Source organism: Globicephala melas, chromosome 9, assembly GCF_963455315.2.
Source record: "Globicephala melas chromosome 9, mGloMel1.2, whole genome shotgun sequence".
Taxonomy (NCBI): Eukaryota; Metazoa; Chordata; class Mammalia; order Artiodactyla; family Delphinidae; genus Globicephala; species Globicephala melas.
The window spans coordinates 10,847,839-10,868,974 of NC_083322.1; the positions used below are offsets into that span (position 1 = coordinate 10,847,839).

General features: G+C 48.6%; 1 protein-coding gene across 1 annotated transcript; it reads left to right on the plus strand.

Annotated features, from left to right (window-relative positions):
- Window positions 1–11,137: 11,137 nt before the first annotated feature.
- Window positions 11,138–20,720, plus strand: NOBOX (NOBOX oogenesis homeobox). Its single transcript, XM_060305239.1, has 9 exons — window positions 11,138–11,269; window positions 14,917–15,270; window positions 16,834–17,407; window positions 17,830–17,963; window positions 18,185–18,372; window positions 18,641–18,726; window positions 18,939–19,170; window positions 19,713–20,017; window positions 20,419–20,720. Exons 1-9 carry the CDS (start codon window positions 11,138–11,140, stop codon window positions 20,718–20,720), a joined length of 2,307 nt encoding a protein of 768 aa, XP_060161222.1.
- The last annotated feature ends 416 nt before the right edge of the window (window positions 20,721–21,136 follow it).

A 21,136-nucleotide genomic window follows, 5' to 3' on the forward strand; every position in this document is an offset into this window, starting at 1 on the left:
GACCCTGTGGTTCCCCTGGGCACAAAAGCCTTTCTGTGTCTGTGTCCCCCACTTCTTGATTATAAGAAATAGGCTTCATTCAACCTCCATGAGCTTCCCTGAGCTCGGAGGAGCAGGTTCAAACAGTTGCTAATCAGGGAAGGGAGGGGATGTGGAGACAAGGGAGGAACAGTCAAGAAACAATAGTACAGCCTTAGGGCAGGGTCCTGGTTCCCCTTAAGGGATACACAGTATCTTTGAGCTGTTTTGCAGATACTGAAACCTGACCAGGTGGGAGAAGTTAACAGCATGTTGCCCACAAGCACACAGACCCCAGACTAGTTGGAACCAGAAGGTTGATGATGCTGACTCCCAATTACCTCACCACGAACGATCAGAAGAATGTCCACGAGCTGACCACGCCCTCTTTGAACCATCCCTACAAAACTCCTCACGACCCCCTCCAGGTTGGGACACACAGTTTTGAGGGCACTGGCCTGCTGTGCCCCCCTTTGCCTGGCAAAGCAATAAAGCTATTCTTTTCTATTCCACCCAAAACTCTGTCTCCGAGATTTAATTCAGTATCAGGGTACAGAGGCCAGATTTGGCTTCAAGATTCACACTGTCCACATCTTTCATGGATGGCCCTTCACCTACAATCAACATTAGAGTCTCAAACTTGCCTAAAAAAGCTGCAAAATAACACAGTGGTCATTCTAAGTCACTACCTACCATGCACTGTGTCACCCCTCTAGAAAAGTTCTTCCAATAACAAAGAGAAAGCTTCAGACTCGGTATGGTAGGACAATGGCAGAGAAAGTTGAGAGCTCCTCTCAGGCTTTAGGGCCAGTAATCCAGGAGTCTCCTAAATTTTCAAACACATATCATTTCTTTTGATATAACAAGGTACCCAGTTCTCTACCTTGTTCTATAGGAACTTGGGCGTCTGTTAGTTTATAATTCCACTAATTCCTCTGTCTCCTAGAATCCCCACACCTTGCCCATTTTCTCCTGTGATCACAAAGAATGACAGATCACCCAGCCTCACTCAATGACTGTCAAATATTTCAGGGTGTTCTAGCCTAGTCACAGAAGGTCTTTGCCGCTTGAGGAAAATTAGGATTATGCTATAGGCTATGTAGGGCTCTGTATTTGGGATGAGGGATAAAGGGAGACATACCTACTGGTTCTGGGCATCTAAGATGCTGGTTCTCTGGCGTTCCCAAATCTAAAATTCCTTTGTAGTTGCATTTGACTATTTGCCTTCCCCAAAGCAGCTCCATTCCCAACACTAAGCCTTGAGAATCTTATAACAAAGAAGAATTCTGTACTGAAGTTATGTCTAACTTATTAATGAAGGGTATGGATAAAGGTCAGCTTTTGGACCTGCAAATGGTATTTTGAGTACTGAAAGGCGAAGGGAGAAATAAAAGGGGATAAACATGGAAAATGGGAAGGGGGCAAATATGGGAAGGGCATGTTCAGAAGGAGACCAGGAGTCCAGGGTGGATGGAGGGACAGTTGAGGCTCCATATATGAGGGTGCATGTGGGTGAGAGTTTGCAGGGCAGGAAAGCCATCAGCTATTTGCTGTTTATCACGTAAAGAGCAGGTAGGCGACTGTGGGACTTGGTTTACATATATCATCTCACTTAATCTTCCCATTAACTGATATGAGACTGATACCGTTACCTCTGCTTTACATGAAAAAACTGAGACGTAGGTGAATTTATCAAGCTAAGCAAAACCAACCCTTCCCTTCTCCAAAGTCTTTGCTTCAGCATTTGATAAAGTTTATTTGGTAGAAGTCCTAGGTGTGTAACATCGTTAATCTTCTCCTACCAATACAAGGCCCACGCCGTACCCTTCTCTAAGCTAAATCAGGTGTGTTCTTCCAAACTTCTTCATGGGAAAAATCACATTATCACACCTACAAAAGAAAATCTTCCACTTACAGCTACACGTGCCTAGCAGAGATCAAAACTGAAAGCTGGGATTCACCAAAACTGTTTCCAACCAGGTGATATCATTAAACCACCACAAACTTTCAGCAAATCATTATCCAAACCGAGCTGATAAAGGACTTAGAATTTTGAGTCATGTGGTATGGCAGCCCCTCATGGGATCAAGCCACAGACACTTTTCTGACAAATGGACTTGTTTTAGTCAATCATGTATAGACTGATGGAGTCATTCTGTGCCATTCAGAGAGGAAGCAGTTTTCAGTCATTGCTCAGCATAACCACCATGAAGCCCTCATTCTAGCAGATAAAGCTCCTTGATCCCTGCTCCCACCACCCGCCAAGTTAATTATTTAGTGAATTTTTTCAGTGCTGTGTCTTCTCGTCCGGCAAGCAAGTACATAAACTTAGGAGGTTTTTTTTCCTTTATCGTTCTGGTGGACTTTGTGTTATTTGGTGACACACCTGATCACCCTTCCCCATCTTGATTATGGAGACAGGCTTCCAAAAGGCTTGCTGTTTTCTAAATTGTCAGCTTTCAAGAACAGTCAAGAATCTTGCATTTCCAATATGCATTATCCTGACTGCACATGTCCAGGGCAATTCAGGGGCTATCTCAGTCAGAAGTCTCTAAGATCCTGGCCTTCAGTCAGCCCAGAAGTATCCTGATTCCAATCATCTCTGAGAGTTGAAGCTGATGCTTTGACAATGATTACGTTAACTCCAAGAACTCCCAAGGACTAACTTTTCCTGCACTTACTTCTTACAGAGATCAGCCACAGAACTGCACCATCTGTTAAGAAGAGAGAAAAAACTCTTGGCTATGAACTGCTTTAATGGTGGGATGATATCCTGGAAGGGAACAGCACCTGCCCAGCACCCTCACTGATAAGCACAGTGTGGAACACCTGGTAGAGGATGGCAGGCATTCTAGCGCAAGTTTTATTCTGTTTTTCTTATTGATAATTTCCAAGTTCTTCAAGTGGGCAAGTCAATACTACCTGCAGAAAGCAAGAGTATACACTGTGACAGGACATTCATTCATTACGCAAACATTTGCCAAGGATCTACTACAAGATGGGTCCTGGGCTAGGCTGGGATGAAAATGTAAATAAAACGTAGAGGTTATTACCCTTAAGAAGATTAGGAGACCTCACTCAGGTGTAGAAGCCTAACTAAGGATCTCCACAGAAGAGTCTTAAGTGCAAGACAGAGGTATAGCCTGAGTGCTGTGGGAACACAGCAGTAGCAACAAACACTGAGGTATGGAAACATTTAACAGAGGAATTCATAATTGAGTTGGGTCCTAAAGAACAAGTAGAGTTTGGCTAGATGGGGGATGCACGGGAAGAAGGTCTTGCTAGGTGGAGAGAAGAGCATGTGCAATGCTCTGGAGGATCAAAAAGTTTGGACACGATCAAGATTTGGCAAATTGTTTTGATTTACTGAAAGTGGGTGGGCTGGGGATTGGGGTTGTCATGAGGTCAGCTTATAAAGGACTGAGAATGCTAAACTAAGGGGTTTGAACTCTATCCTGTAGGCAGGGGAGAGCTAACTGAAATTCATCAAGTAGTCTGTGGGCACTTCCAGCCAATATGAAGTAACAAACACCATCACATTTACCCTACCATCTTAAACAAGTAAAAACTATACAAAATCTAGGAAACAGTTATTTTCAGACATTGGACAACAGCCAATGCACAACAGTCATTCCTGAGAAAAGAGAAACAAATGAGCTGAGCCCTACAATAACCCCAGCATACTGTCTGGAGGAAATTCCCAGGTTGCAGGGCAGGGTTGAGGATACAGAGCTGAGAATTCAGGGAGACTAAGGTGGCTGGCAGTCACAGGATGGAGTGCTGGAAAGGAAGCACTACACAGAGAGAAGAGAGCTGCATTGAGAGGAGAACACTGCAGAAGAGACTTCAGGGGGTTCCCCTCAAATCTTCAGCTGAGTACTGGTCGCTGCATGTGTGTGGAGAAACTACCCTAGTTGGGAAAAGAACCAATGAAAAGGCAAAATCACCACTGAAGTTCACACAGTGCCAGGGATAGTCTGTATTCCTACAGCCAGAGTGGAAGAACTTTGCAATACATGATGCACTGAGTAGAGTACTCAGAAGGATATTGCCTCAGGAATAGGGAAACTTAGCGTCAGAATGAAGGCTTCTCTGGTTCTAGGTAACACAACTTAGAAGTCAGTCTTTAAAGGATTAACGTGTTTCCAAGTAACAGAACACAGAGCAAGGCTCAACAATATATACATACACACACACATATCCGTATATATGTATTTATGTGTGTGTATACACACACACATATATACATGCATACATACACACCTTGTTGTATGTATAGGAGATACAGATATAGATATATCTATCTATATGCACATCACCTACATATACACAACAAGGTAAAATGTCTGACATTGAATAACAACATTTCAGGACATGCAAAGAAGCAGGAAAATATGACTCATAATTAGGACGAAAGCATCTTGATAGAAACAGACCCAAAAATAGTAGACAAGAACATTCAAACAGTGATGTAAATATATTCCATATATTCAAAAAGGTAAAGCAAAATATGTGCGTGATAAGTAAAGACGTGGAGGATATAAATGAGACCCAAGTGAAATTACAGTACTATAAATGAAAAAAAATCAATGTCTTAGATGACAAATAAACTGAATGGAATTAACTACAGACACTGAAGAAGACTAGAAAACTTTAAGACACAGCAATAGAAACTCTCCTAAATGACACACAGAGAAGAAAAAGCCTGTTGAAAAAGAAAAGCAGCATAATAAAGCATCAGTGAACCATAAGACAGTTTCAAAAGGCTAAGTATAATTTGAGTCCCCAAAGAAGGGAAGAGAAAAAAGGGGAGATGGAAAAAATATTTGAATAATGGATGAAAAATCTCCCAATTTGATGGAAGCTATGAACACACAAATCCAAGGAGCTATATGAACCCCAAGCACAAAACACATTAAAATAACTACACTAAGGTACATGATAGTCAATCTGCTTAAAACCAGCGATCAAGAGAAAAATCTTAAAATCAACTAAAGACACAGGTGCAGAGAAACAAAGTTAAGAATGATAGCAGGCTTCTCTTCAGGAACAATGAAGGACAAAAGATAGTGGACCCACATCTTTAAAGCACCAAAAGGAAGAAAAACTGTCAGCCTAAAAGTCTATATATCCAGCTTTCAAAAATAAAAGGAAAATAATGACTACTCAGACATATAAATGCTGAAAACTCCATTACCAGATTTTTACCACAAGAAATGTAAAAGGAATTCCTTTAACATGGAAAATGATACCAGATGGAAATCTCTTATTTCCAAAGGAATGAATGCTTACTAATGGTGAATACGTAAGTAAATATAAAATACTATTTTTTTTATTTTAAATATTTTTTTAAGAAATAATTGTTGAAAGCAAAAATAATAACAATGTATCATGGGTTTTATAACATGTAGAAGGGTACAAAGAATGGGAAGGAAAACCGAAATAAACTGTTGTAAGATTCTTATATTTTTGTGAAATGGTATGATGTCACTTGAAGGTAAATTGTGATACACTAGACATGTGTCCCAAAAGTCCTAAAGCAATCACTAAAAAAGTCAATAAACGTTATAAATCAATGTTATTGTTCATAAGCCAACAAATGAGATAAAACTGAATCATAAAAATACCCGATTACTCAAAAATAAGGCATAAAAAGAGGAAAAGAGGAACCAAGAACATAGGTGATGAATAGAAAACAATGGCAAGAGGATAGATTGAAACCCAACCATATCAATAATCATGATATATTATGTGTGAGTGGTCTGAACACTTAAACAATTTAAGGCAGAGACTCATATTGGATTAAAAAATCCAAGATCCACCTATATGCTGTCTACAAGAAACCCGCTCTAAATATAAGGTTGTTTGTGCTCATCTCTGAAGACTGCACCAGCCCTAAAAAGCTGCAGCTCTGCAAAGTCACGCTTTTCCTCTGAAAAGTCATGGCCTCTGCTGAATATGGACTTTACCAAAGAGGCATGCCAAGTTTCACTGTGTTCTTTACAGCAAGCACTAAAATGCCACATTTTATCCCTGGCTTCTGGCTTCCTCGGTTCTCAAAACGGTCAACACTGGGACTTCCCTGGTGGCGCAGTGGTTAAGAATCCGCCTGCCAATGCAGGGGACACGGGTTCGAGCCCTGGTCTGGGAAGATCCCACATGCCACGGAGTAACTAAGCCCGCGAGCCACAACTACTGAAGGCTGTGCGCCTAGAGCCCGTGCTCTGCACCAAGAGAAACCACCACAGTGAGAAGCCCACACACAGCAACAAAGACACAGCACAGCCAAAAAATAATAAATAAATAAATACATTTAAACAAACAAAACAAAAACGGGGGTGATACTATATTACCCCTTTATTAAAAGAAAAAAAAAAAGGTCAACACTTTCAGGAAGCATTCCAACTTAACGGCCTTATCAAATCCTGTTAGACATCAGGTTATGAATTACCAGAAACCGTAATTTGTGCCATGAATCTGATAATCCTTTTCTTCCCCCTTCCAACTAAAACATCCATATTTTTATTCATTCATTCATCAGCCAAATAGTTAACATGTATAAGGCAGCCACTTTGCCAGATCTGTAGACACAGGTATATATTGGTGAAACAAACCGCTGTAGTTTCAGTACCCATGGAGCTTAACATATAGTAGAGGAGACAGTCTGTAAATGAAAATATAAGTACATGTTGTGTTAAGAGTAGTAATAAAAACAAAGAGAAAATATTAGGAGGCGGGTGTTAAGTAGAAAATGTGGCCAGAGGCCTCCTCCTTGAGAAATAACACTTAAACCAAGAGCTGGGTAGGAGCTAGCCATAAGAACCACTGAGAGAGAGAGGTTCCGGGCACAGGAATAGCATATGTAAAGACCCTGAGGCAGAAGAATGGAATATGTTCAAGATGCTTGAAGGACAAGAACAGTCACCTGAGATGAAGCAGAAATGGTGGAACCAGATCATGCAGGGCTACGGTAAGATGTTTTCATTTTCCTCTAAGTACAATGGACAGTCATTAAAGCATGTTAATAGCAGGGTGACACACATGACAATTTCCATTTTAAAACTATCTCCCTAGCCAGCCTGTGGAGAACGGATTATAATGGGACAGGAGTGGAAACAGGGCGAGAAGTTTAGGAAGTGGTCACTAAAGAACAGGCAGGAGAGGAGAGGGGCTTGGGCCAGAGTGGTGATGACCGAGGGAAGTTAAAGGATTGGAGATGTGTTTCGGAGGTTGAACTGGCTGGAATATTCTGGCACCTTATATGTAAGCTGTGAGGGAGAGTGCAGAGTCAAGGGTGATTCCAACTGGGTGGCTGAAACAAAAAGAGGGAGGCCTAGGGGTGTTACAAGTTTTGGGGTGGGAATCAGAAGTTCAGTTTGAGAATGAGGTTAAGTTTAAAAACTCTGAAAGCCATCAGTGCTTGCCCTTGCTCATGAGCCCAAACCAACTGGGCCAGCATCTCTGAGAGTTCAGATCAGAAATTATATCTCCCAACTAAAGAACATGGATCTAATATTGCCTGGTGCATCTCTACTTCCAAATATGGCTTTCCCCACCTCTGTTGCTTTTTCCTCCCTCTCCTTGGGACTGCTCTGAATGACAGCCTGACTGAATTCAGGTGGCCCAGGCAAGGCCCACACTTCCTTGGGTCAATTTAATAATGCACACAGCACCCCAGTTATAAGATAGAGACAATCAAAAGCCTTTTGCAAGGCTTCCCTGGTGGCGCAGTGGTTGAGAGTCTGCCTGCCGATGCAGGGGAGGTGGGTTCGTGCCCCGGTCCGGGAGGATCCCACGTGCCACGGAGCGGCTGGGCCCGTGAGCCATGGTCGCTGAGCCTGTGCCCCGCAGCGGGAGAGGCCACAGCAGTGAGAGGCCCACGTACCGCAAAAAAAAAAAATACCAAAAAAAAGTCTTTTGCAAGCTGAAGGCTGGGTCTAGCAGCCCATACGGTTGCTCCTTTGTCTTTCCAGCAAGCTGCATGACAGGTTTTACCAGCCTAATTATTTCTCGGTTAATCAATCTATCATTTCATCTCTCTGCCCCATTTAAACGCATGGCTTATATTTCACCATCCCCTCCTGCATGCAGAGGAAGTTGCTGCTAGCTTCTTCCCTGTACTACTGATCTTGCCCTTGACTGATATCAGGAGAAAGGAGACATTTCGAGACAAGGGCAGCCCATCTTCAATTCCAAAGAGCTGGAATTGTCACTCTAATGTGGGTGGACTTTAAAGTTTGGTGCCCCAAAGCACAGAGGAGCCTGCCGACCACGACACAGCCCCACCTTTCACACTATTCAATGGACCTGGAGGGGATGGTACCTGGGTCACAGGGTACCAGACGCACAGGCTCAAAGGCTTCAAAGCCCACGAGGACATGAGTCCATGGCCTAAAAGCACCAAAAGAACGGTCAGGACCACACCCTGGCCAGAAAGCAGAGCTCTCTTCCTGCACCATGAGGGCTCCTGGCAGAGCACTTTCTCCTGGGAGCTACGACCCTACACCTGAACACCAGAAAAGTCAGTCAAGCCGCTGGCAGAGGTGTAGCCCTGGGCCAGCAAAGGAGGAAAAACACCTTGTTCTGGGGATCTTCTAACTCTCACTAAACCTGCCCGGTTGGCCTGTCTAGCTTAGGCCCCTCCTTGATGAAGTACTTTCATTGTACACTTGCCAGCCTGGCTGCCTATTTCTGTACAATGAACAACTTTGTGGCTCCTCATGGGTTTGGGACTAAAAAAAACCATAGGTCAGATCTATCACCAAGAGATTTTTTTTTCAAAGTCTGTAAGAGGAAAAAAAAAAAGAATTAGAAGCCTTATTTCAAGTTTGCTTTTTAATTAAAAAAAAATGTAGACCTTCAAATTAAAAGTTTTTGCCAACAGGTGGAGAATAGTTCAATTACAGTATGGTCACGCAATAAGTTCCTAAGATGGAAAAAAAATAAAGGACTCGCTTTTCACAGTACGTTTTGCAGGGAGGAATGCTCAAAATTGTATATATATATAATTAATTACAATCATGTAGAACATATATGAAACACGGTAATGGCAGAAATACTGTAAGGAAGGGTACCAAACTGTCTACAACTGATACTGTTTGATGGAAAATTGTACTGTTTTCTTTTCTAATCATTTCTACTATTTACCAATATTTTCCTGATAAATTTGCATTCCTATTGAGACAGAGTTATTTTACTTTTAAAACAAATTAGACATAAATTCTTCTGCTTGCCTGTCAACAGCCCGCTTAAAGAAATAGATATAATTTAAATCTAAATGTTTTAAAATCACGGTCAACAAAAGGTTAAGAGTGCTACGCTATTTCTGTCAATTACATTAACTGAATCCAGGAAAACTAAACTTGTGGTCAAAACACTGGGATTAATATATAGATATATATATATGTATACACGTCTATGTATATATGTACGTGAAGGTATGTACACATGTATTTTTTACTTTTAATTTTGAGATAATTGTAGTTTCACGTGAAGTGTTAAGAAATCATACAGAGAGATCTCGTATCTGCTTCCCCCAGTGGAAACATCTTGTATCACACCAGGAAACTGATATTGGCACAATCCCCAGACCTTATTCAGATTTCACCAGTTTCACACACACTCATTTGTGTGTGTACACGTATATACACTTGACCCTTGAACAACGCAGAGGTCGGGGCACCAGCCCTCTGCACAGTCGAAAATCCATGTATAACTCACAGTTGGCCTCTGTATCCGTGGCTCTTCCCTATCTGAGATTTCACCTCTGCGGATTCAACCAACTACGGATCATGCGGTCCTATGGTATTTACTATTTTAAAACATCTGCACATGTGTGGACCTGTGCGGTTCAAACCCGTGTTGTTCAAGGGTCAACTCCGTTTAGTCCTATGCAATTTTATCTTACGTGTAGACTCATGCGATCACCCCCACGGTCAAGGCTCAGAACGGCTCCATCACTGTTGCTCCCTTGTACAGCCATAGCCACCTACTCCCCACGCTACCCTCTAATTCCCGGCAATGGTGATCAACTTCTGGTCAACGAACAATCATTGATCCCCATGTGCAAACCACCATGCCAAGCCCTGGAGGATCTTTTTTTTTTTTTTTTTTTTTTTTTTTACTTTTTAAAACTACTTTGTTGAGTTCTGACTGACATTTGAAACATCATACGTATGGGAGGTATACAACTCTATGAGTTTGGGGATAAATACATGACCATGAAACCATCACTATCATCAAGTCCGTTAACATTTCCATCACCTCCCAAAGTTCCCTCGCACCCCTTTATCATTATTATTGTGTGTGGGATAAGAACACTTAATATAAGATCTACCCTGTAGCCACTTTTATATATACAATACATACTGTTAGCTCCAGGCACCATGCTGTACATTAGATCTCCAGAACTTATCCTGTATAACTGAAACTTTGTACCTTTTTTCACACACACACACACACACACACACACACACACACACAATGTATTTTATTTTTACAAGAGATAAATAGACTGACACCAAGCACTGTAAATGGATGACCACAACAAAAGCAACAATGATTGCAATTACCATACACGAAACACACTCACACTATGTCATAATATTGACATTCAGTTCCCTGGAGGATCTTGATGCAAATATAAATGACATAAACAGGAAAGCCTAGTGGTTAGGAGTATGGCCGGGAACCAGACCAACCGGGTTCAGATCTTGGGTGTGCCACCTAGCAGCTGTGTGATCTGTGGCAAAGCACTTAAGCTCCCTGTGTCACAGCTCCTTCTTCGATAAAATGGGGCTAACCATAGAACCTTAGAGGGCTGTCGTGAGCATTCAATGACTTGATATCTGTAGAGCAAGTAGAAAGCGCCTGGCGTGAACAGATGTATGTTAACACATGTAAGAGCTCACCATCCGGTGGAGAACATACAGAGCTCTCATCAGGTCAGCCTGTGTTAGGTGATGTAATATCAAGGTAAGCACGGCACAGTGGGAGGATACAGGAAGGAGCAGTTCCTCCTGGCGGTGGAAAGCTAAGATAGGCTTCACAGGAAAGAGATTATTTGGGTTAGGCTTTCAAGTATGAGTAAGACTTTAACAGAAATAAAAGGGAAGGGACGATGTTCCAGGCCTATAAAACGATGTGCTCTGTGGTCCCGAGGCATGAGAAGGCGGGGGCCATTCTGAGAGAGGCCCACAAGATTGGAACGAGAGGACACCATGAGGAGACTAGACGAGGGTCTGTGAGTGGGGTGAGAGGAGAAGGGAAGGACAGCAGCCACAGATGCAGAATGAGGGAAGGCCGGGGCTGGGTTTGGAGCGGGTCTTGAATGCCAGGCTATAGTTAGCATTACAGCTTTGCAATCCTGGAGAAGGCCAGAACAGAGCAGAAAGAAGACAGTCTGTCTCCAGAACATGGGTACATCAGGAGGGGATTAGAATGCAAGGGAAAGTACTTTGTAAATTACAAAACACACAAGCAATAGTGATTTATTAGGAGGACGGCCTGATTAAAAACTAGCAGCAGCCACGTTGCTTAGACACAGTCACTATTCTTGTTAGATGCATAAAAACTTGGGAGTCTGGGGCACAGGGATTACAAGTGCTCAGGCTCACTCGTGCCAGAACCTGTTTTCTCCCCGCCAGGGCAGTTTCTGCTCCAGCCAGGTGTTCTCAATGGCCGTCACCTCCAACCAGCCTTTCCCGGGGTTTCCAAAGGAAGCAGCTGTGCAGAGACTTCGGCAACTCCCAGTGTCTCCCCCGTCACTGGCACCCTCAGCTCTGTCATGGTGAGCCCACGGCGTTTATCTGATCATCCGGCCAAGGACCTCCTTCGGGCTCAGGACGTCCTGGTCCCCGAACCTGTGATGAGCTCCGGTTTCCCTTTGCCCTCCCCTGCCTTGGATGGAGCTTCGCCTCCTGGTTGTTTCCTGGGGCCTTTACCTCCCGTGTTTGCTGGGACTGTGATCTCCCGACCCAGGGCCCGTTCAGATATCTGCCTTTTCACAACCGTATTCTTGCCTCTGGTCCCAGGATTTCCAATGACCTGTTGCTGCCTACTCCCAGGAGTGGCATGCAGGACAAGAATGTGTCTCCTCTTTGAAAAATTTTCTCAGTCAACCACCTTCTACTGGTTATTTTTCTCATTATAGAGAGGGAGGGAGGAAGGACAAAGAATCTATTTCACTTGCTTAAACTCATTGTACGGTTGGTTAACTCTACACAGAATGGGAAAAACAAAAGATTAATTATACCCTTTAGTAGCATCAGACCTGTTCCTCTTTGTTGTCATTCTATCCATGAGAAGAAAAAGATGTTGGAATAACTGGCGCTTGCTAAGAGGGTGGAAGTGGGGGTTTATAGTTGGGCTCTGAAAACTAAGGACAACCTCCTCCCCTCCACGCACTGCCCCCCCAAAATAATCCTTCCCTCTAAACAAGGTTGGTCTATGAACATGCCTTAAGATCACGAAGATGCCATGGACCAAGTCGTAGAAATAAATATTTCCAAGTACCCCTAAAACAGTATCTTTTTGTCCTCCCAATAAAGAGCAGTCCCCCTTCCCTATCTGAAAGATAGCACTCTACACAGCATATATCATAAGTACAATCCCTTTTCAACCAAACACGTCAAGACGCTATCCCAAGCCTTCTTAGACCAAATTCACTTGCAGCCGCTAAATCAAATTTTCATGTAAATAAAGAAAACGATATCATTTGTAAAAAAAAAAAAAACACACACACACAAAACGACAAGGCAAGAATATCAAGACTGAGGAAGGGAGGAAAGAAAGAGAGAAACAAAGAGGAGGAAAGCTTCGATTTCTCTCATGTCAGAGCCCAGGCCCAACAAATTCAATTATTTATGTGTTTAGAAAATGCCAACATCTTCAATTCCTTAAGTCTCAGAGCAAACCCTTTTATACAGTCAGACTCTGTATCTTTCAGAGTTTTATGTAAGGGCGGTGTCCAGTCTATGGGTGATTTGAGTCTTTGCTTTTCTGACCTTCACCCAGGCAGAGGGCAAAGAGACGGCGAGAGGAAATTCAACATAAGTGATGGCAGGGAAGGATGATTTATTCTTAATTTAATGAGATAGGATAACCTATTAAGAAATTAACTGTGACCCACTTTCACTGCAGCAGACACCTCAGTAAAGGACAACAGGTCATCTCCTTCCCCGACAAAGTCCCCCACCATCCACTTGCCCTATCTCCATCCCCGGGGATGGTTTTAGTTGACTTTGTTTCTGCACGAACCCGTGTTGGTTTTAGTTGACTTTGTTTCTGCACGAACCCGTGTCCCCTGCATCGGCAGGCGGACTCCCAACCACTGCGCCACCAGGGAAGCCCAGCAAGCCACATTTTAAACAAATTCCCTAAGAAATTCTAATCCAGGGTGTCAACACTCCTTGAAAAACACTAGGTCAAAAGAGACATTAAAACTGGAATACTTGGGTGTGGGAAGCAGGAGAGCTGAGGCTTCAGAGGAAAGAACCAGACCTCAGAAGCCTCCTCTCCTGGTTAGGGAGGTTGGTTTTTATCACACAGGCAGGCAAGGGCCACTTCAGGGTTTAAGCAGGGCTGTGACATGGTAAGAATGCCTCTCCCTTAAACTTCAGCTCAAAGCTCATGTGTCACCCTCTCCAAGAAAGCCTTTCCTGCCCCACCCCCAATCCGAGTCCAGCAGAGCTTCCTGCTCCTCTATGCATCCTTCTAACTCACCACCGACCTCCTCGTATGGACACTGTCCATTTACTTGCGTCACTGTTCTAACCCCCTCTCTGCCAGTAAGCTTGTGCAGGCAGGAAGTGACCTGCGCACAGTGCCCAGCACACGGTAGGTGTCCTGTAAATGTTTAAGCAAGCAGACGATTGCATTCCATTTACCGCCAGGTCACCACCAAATGATGATGTTCCACAAAGAAAGCGACTTCACTGCCCCCCATTCCTTGCTCACATGGCCTAGAATGCTTCCTTTCTAGCGGAAACTGGGCCCTATTTTTAAACCCCTCATTTATTAGAGGATATTAGTCTTATAGGAGTCAGAATGAAACACCAGGTGCCTGGAATTTTGGTCATGTTGTCACGGAGTTAACTCGTTTATAATTTTTATATTTCAGAAAGAACTGGTAATATCTTCAAAGTTCATGTGTGTAGGCCAAGCCCCTGAAAGGCATTTAAGGCACAGGGAAACTTACCAATAGGTGATTACAGCGGGAAAGCACGTGGCGTCCAGAGTCTTTTAAATCCTAAAAGCAAAACACCTGATTTCTATTCTGACCACCCCCACCCCCGAACAGCACCAAGCACCTGTTTCAATCTGGCCAGCGCCTCCCACTCAAGGGCAGATGGAAGGAAGAGGCCATGAGGATTTTAAATCCTGAAATTATGTTATAAAGCAAGAAACATTCCAGGAACTGGGAGTCGTAAAGATCACACCTGTGAGATCTCCCTTATGCGACGCTCCTTCATTCTCGGCCAGAAAAACTGATATCAAGTGGGTGGAAACATGAGACAAAACTTTGACGAGCTAGTGCTTTCTCCCGGCTTACCTGCGGCCTCCCGTGCGCGTACAACTGCGTCCCATTCAAGAGGTGTCCACTTCACCCTGCAGCCTGGGTTCTTCCAGCTCGCTTTCATCCTCGAGGACAGCTCCGTGCTCTACGGACCTTCCAATCAGCATGGCGTCTTGGGGGCTCATTAATCCTGAGGCTTGGGGAAACCTCAATGATGCAGCTGGGAGACAGGGAACCCTTGTTAAGGGTTTGGAGCTCCCTTGATAAGTGGCTCCCCAAGTCGCCTTTCACAGGAAGGATTCTGTCTCCAAGGCCAAAGGCGCCACCAAGTCCGGCCCAGGGAGCCGGCCACCCTCCCCCAGCCGAACGCCCTGGCCCTCTAGGGCGAACCTCCCGACCGCGACCCAGTAGGCGGGCTCTCGCCCACGCCCCGCGTGCAACCCCCACCCACCGGGGAGGGGCCGCAGCGGAGCCCGCACCTGCCCCGGCTTGGGCCTCGGCGGGGGCGGGAAGCGGCGTGGCCCCCGGGCCTCGGCAGCCCGCAGCTGCCCCAGGCACCGCCCTCCCGAGTGGGCCTCGCCGGCGGCGGGGTGAGGGCGCGGGCCCCCCACGCTCGCAGCTCCGCACACCTGCCCGAGCGCGAGGCTTCATTAGGCGGCGCGCAAAAGCAGTCCGACGGCCGCGTGCTGGAGTCCAGGCAATGGAGCTCAGCTCGGAGCGCGGCCCGGAGCCGCGGGGTGAGTGCGCGGGGGCCTGAGGGGCTGGGGCCCAGCGGCAGGCCGAGGGTAGGGGGTTGGAGGGGAGTTGAGAGGGGCTGGACGGGGCGGGGGGCCAGGGAGCCCACCACGCCGCGCCCCCATCCTTGGCGTTCGGGTCTCCGAGGATGAAGGTAAGAAAAGCAGGGCCGTGATTCTTCTGCTCTAGGTTCCCACACCCATCACCTTTCTTACCGGGGCCTATCATCCGGATACGTCGCATTTATTGAGCACCTACTGTGTACCGGGTTTGCTAGGCTACGAGCGCCCCTAAAATGCTGTAAAACCGGTGTGTCCCTCCTTCCCCGTTTCACCATCCAGCCTCAGCGCCATAAAGGCCTGCAAAGCCCCTTCACCAGCTTGTACCCTAGGAAACAATCTGACAAAGCGCCTTAGCCCATGACCTACAGCTTTCTCACACATCGTTAGAAAGTCATTCCTTAAGACAGCCTATCTCATGCAACTTTCATTAAAAAAAACAAAACTCGCTCTTAGTAGTGAGCATCCTCTTAAAAATGTTCCAATTTAGTTAGAAATGATAAAGCAGCTCCTTGAGCTGAGACGGTTTGGGATCTGGAGGTTATGAGTAAGTTGGGAGGGGAATGGGGGCGGGGTTGGTGACCCCAGGAAGGACTCTGTCTAGTGGTCAAGAGCACGGCGCTGTGTGAGCTTGGGCAAACCGCTCAACTTTGTCATCCACGTTTCTCCATATTAGAATGAGCTATACATATGCCTTCCTCACAAGGATTAAATGCATGCTGGACTAATCTTTGAAAGGTGCCTAGCGCAATGCCTGGGACATGGTAAACTGATGAATCAGTCATAGCTCAGAGAAGGACAGACAAGCTTGGAGGATGAGTGCCAGCCAGGTCACTCTTCCTTACCTGTAAAAGGAAGGCGCTCACCTGGGCCCGAGGCCCCTGAGTGAGGTTCTGCTTTGCAGGGAGGGGACGGGGGTGTGCATGAGGGAGAGGAGGGCGGCCAAGGACACAGTGAGTTCTGTGGGAGGTCAGGGTGGACATTCCTGTTAGCTCCTTTGATGTCCTCGCCTGGGCTCCTGGAGACCACTCCGTCCCGCCGCGTCCCTGCTCTGAGCACTGATGCCTGTGTCTGCCGCAGGAACGAGATCCAGTCTGAGAAACAGCAGTCTCCATCGATTCCTCTCCCTCTTCCCAGAGTCCACGCCAACATGTGTCCCCTAGAAACCCCTGAATAGCTGCCTGTCCCTCAAACTCACATTCCAGGTCTCGGGGAGAAAACAGGGAACTCACAGAGAGTAAGTTCCCCGCAAATTAGGACTGCACGCCTACTGTCTAGGTACGCGAGCTCAGGCTCCTCGTGGCTGCATCCATTTGCTTTTGCGTTTCCAAGCTGTGGGATCATCTAATTTGACCCTCACAGTAGCAGAGTTAGGAAGGTACGCCTGGAATGATTACCCCATTTGATAAGCGGACAAATTAAAGCTTCAGATCAAACAGAACACCCGTCGCAGACCAGGAAGCAGCACGCCCTCCTGGTCCAGGCTGTTCGTTCTCCCGAGCTAAGGTCAGCGGGTGCTGGCTCTCCACAGGTCAGGAGGGCGGAGACAAGCCCCCGGCTGCCAGGCTAGAGGAGGAGGAACCCCTGCAGAGTTCAGCCCCCCACACTCGGGAAGCTCCAAGTGAGGACGTGCCCCTCTCCTGCGCTGCTCCCGGGGAGAAGCAGCCATCAGAGGCCCCTGGAGAAGTAGCTGGGGCCGGTGCTGGGAGAGCCTGCCAGCGCCAGGGCTCAGGGGCTCTCCGCAAAGACAGAGCCCTGGGCCCGCCTAGACCCCAGCCTCAGGGGGAAGGGCATCCTCTCCCGGTGAGAGAGGGGAAGCTGGGGAAGAGGCCCTACTCTCCAGCCACCGGTAAGCAGAAAAAGCCTAACGCTGTGGGTCTGGACTCCACGGCATCTCCCAGTGTCGCTAACCCAGCCCGGGCCACGTACAACCCAGTGCCTTGTGGGTCAGGCCGGGGCTCCTGCCATCTGGCCAACCTCCTCAGCACGTTGGCCCAGAACAGCCAAAACACAGACCAGAAGAAGTCCCCGGATGTGACCTGCCAAGGCCGGAAAAAGACGCGGACTCTATACCGCTCGGGTAGGTCCCTGAAGGCGAGCGGAAACCTAGGGGACCTGGCCTCATCTCTGGGAAAGCTGGGCTCAACAGAGCATGCAGCAGCCCCAGGAGAGAGGAGTGTGGTTGGTTTGTACATCACCTTGGCCGGGTCCTCTCTTGACCTGTGCAGGCCATGACCTCTGATCTCAGAGGGAAAGGTTGGGTTTTCTCATCAGAATATGAAATTGGGCCCAGGGTAGAAGCGGCAGGAAAGTAAACACCACACAGTTCCCTGCCACAAAGCCTGAGAGACAGGAGGCCCCAGCCCGATGGGGAGCTTAGTCGCAGGGCTCTGGGGAGGCCCTCGGGTTGGGGACAGCGGTCCCCTCTGGAGGGTATCTGTTTTTCTCCTCTGCTTCCTCATCACTGGTGTTCATCCTCAAGCCAGTGTTTTCTTCTTCCAGACCAGCTGGAGGAGCTAGAAAAGCTCTTCCAAGAAGACCACTATCCAGACAGCGATAAGCGCCGGGAGATTGCCCAGACGGTGGGAGTCACCCCCCAGCGCATCATGGTAAGGGTACTTGCCCTCAGTCTCGGGGTGGAGGAGAACCCACGCGCCGGCACTCTGGGAGAGCCAAACAAGTACTCAGCACCTCCCGGACAGGGGCTGGGGTGAGGCCTCAGATGGGGCTGTGTTCTTGCCTGTTTCCACGCTGCCACAGCCTTAGAATATGGGAAGAGCAAAGTGCCTCAGAGGCCATCTCGATGAACCTTTCCCTGCCAGCCTGAGCGCTGCAGTGACCTCCTACAGTCACGGAGACATCGTGGGACAGCAGGACTGAGCCTCAGGCTCTACCCTGTTTCTCAAGCTCCTCGGGTGTCTCTCCCCTACAGGTGTGGTTCCAGAACCGCCGGGCAAAGTGGCGAAAAGTGGAGAAAATGACCGGGAAGGAGAGCACGGACGCTGCTGCTGGCCCTGCCCTCAGCCCCGCCAGCAACCAGTGCAGGTAAGCCTTTCTCCTCTTCCGGGCCCATCCCCGTGGGCAGGAATTGGGGGCTAAGCTGGGATCCTGGGCTCTAGGGGGAGAAGGGACTGGAAGGCTGGGCGTAGGGAGTTGTTGGCTAATAGAGGGATTTTGACTGCATGAGGTTGGGAAGTTGCCCAGTGCCTTGTAGGAGGCACAGTTTGGAAATCTGGGTCCCTTTCCCTACACTGAAGCCCCAGTCTGAATCCAGGGACTGCCCGAGCTACAGTCTTCGCTCGTCTCCCTCTAGTTCTGCAGCCGGACCGCCACCTGCTGTGCCCGCGGACCGGGAGCCTGGGACCTTCGCTCAGGAGTCCCCGCTGGATCCCCTTCCAGGTGAGCTGACCGCCTTCCGAGGGTTGTCTGGGGAATACAGCGGCGCGGAAGACAGCAGAGTCAAAGGGCTGTTTCTTGAAAGACCTGGGAGTGGCCGGAGCTCCCCACGGTTTCGTTCAGGGGGACCCGGGCTTTGTGCACTTGGACCAGCGCTGCCAAGGCTGCCCCCCACTTTCGTACTCTTACAACCCCCCTTTGACCTCTGTTCCTAGAGCCCCCCATGCTGCTGACATCTGACCAGACTCTGGCCCCGACCCAACAGAGTGAGGGTGCCCAGAGGGTGGAAGTGACCCCACCACTCTTCAGCCCCCCACCTGTCCGAAGAGCCAACCTTCCTTTCCCCCTCGGCCCCGTGCACACCTCCCAGCTGATGTCTTTGCTGCTGGATACCCCAGGCAACGAGAGCAGCCGCAAGGATGGCCCTTGTGGGTCGTGGGGGACAAGGTACGCAACCTAATGGCGGCGGTACTTGACTTATCCTGGGGGAGGTACGGGAGGAGGAAAGATAGATGGAGCTTGGGAGGGGGGAGGGTGACTGAGAGAAGCAAGGAGTAGTAAATGTGGCGAGGATTAAAAGGGTAAGTGGATTGGGGTGCGAAGGATCTAGGACATCACAGCAGTAGCACAGGAACGAGGATGAGAAGCTAGAGCAGGAGAGAGAACAGGAGGTGGCAGGTCTGGGGTCGTGGGGATGGGGGGGGGAGGGGAGCCTCGCTGCGCGGTAGGAATGGGGCCGCCCCCCGAGCCGCACAAAATACTCCTCTGGGGGCTTCCCTGGTGGCGCAGTGGTTGAGAGTCCGCCTGCCGATGCAGGGGACGCGGGTTCGTGCCCCGGTCCGGGAAGATCCCACATGCCGCGGGGCGGCTGGGCCCGTGAGCCATGGCCGCTGAGCCTGTGCCCCGCAGCGGGAGAGGCCACAGCAGTGAGAGGCCCGCGTACGGCAAAAAAAAAAAAAAAAAAAAAAATACTCCTCTGTCTCTCTCAGTGTCACGCCACCCCCCGCCTGCTCGTACTTGGAGGAGCTGGAACCCCAGGAATATCAACCCAGCAGCCAGCCAGGACCGTTCCAGTTCTCCCAGACTCCACAGAGCCAGCTTTTCCAACACCCCCAGCCCCAGTTTCCATACCTGCACCCCTTCCCCTTCCACATGCCCAGCTCCCTGACCCCTCCACTGCTGGAAGACTCTCTGTCTGCATTGTCCTATGGCCCCAGCGGGGGCACATCCCAGGGCTACTTCCCGGGCCCTCCCTCAGGGCAGATCCTGCTGCAGCCACCCGCTGGGAACATGGGTGAGTCGGGGCTGGCACAGAAAGGGGCCTCTGGTGACTGAGGCACGGGATAGGTGGGAGCTGATGTGAGTATCCGGTGGGCCACCTGGACCCTGAAATCCTGGAAGTGACCATCTTAGGAGGACTCAGTTCCAGCAGAAGGGGAAGGAAGATGCTGGTTCCCAGTCTCCTGCCTGCGCGAGAGGGCCCTCACTCGGCCTGACCCACGGTCCCCTTTGTGTCACTGTCACCCAGACGTAGGACCTCGAGACAGGAGCCCGCCTGCTGCTGAGGGGAGACTCGCTCCAGGGTCCTAACCCGTGTTTCTGTGGAGCAGGGAGGGGACTCTGTCACAGAACACGTTGAACGTGGTTGGTACCCATCATCCTACTTACTCTTTGTTTTGCTCTTTGATCCCACAGGTACAGTCCCCTGGAATGACCCCTGCTTGCCAGACCTGCCCTTCCCCAGTTCCTTCTGTCCACCAGCTCTGGGGGGCCCCCCGGGAGGGGACGGCTACTTCCTGGATCTGTTTGCAGCCCCTTGTGCTCAGGCTTCGAGCAGGCAGTCTTCTCCAGGCCTCACCCGGCTTCCTGAAGGGACCAGGCCCAGCGCGGAGCCCCTACTCAGCAAGGCCCAAGAGGAGCTGCCCACCGCCGCTGTGGAGCTGCCCTCAGCCCCCGAGGAGGGCCGAGAGGAAGACCAGACCGGCCATGGCCCCTAGTGCCGGGGCCGAGGAGTGAAGAGGCCCCCCTGCTGGGGAGGGTTGGGACGCCCCAGAGTAGACGGCGGGTGAAGTGTTAGGAAAGACTGGAGTCTATGGATGGGGGTGGAAGTAGGGCATTTCCCCCTTTGTGGACTCATCTTTCCGGACACTGATTTGGGAAGGAAGAGGCCTGGCCCTGCCCTTTTCCCCACACCTCTGGATGGTGGCCCTGAAGAAAGAGGGTGGCCTGTGTCACCTCCGAAGTTTGTATCCGTTTGTTTTCTTGCCTCGCTACGCAGATGAGCCACAGTGTCCACTGTAAGCAGTAAACTAGTCCACCCTTGGGTTTCTCTCTGTAATGACGCGTCTCCCCGCTCACGCCAGTGAAGAGCGCCGTGCTGGTCACTGCTTTCCACTCGGCTGACCAGCTGTGT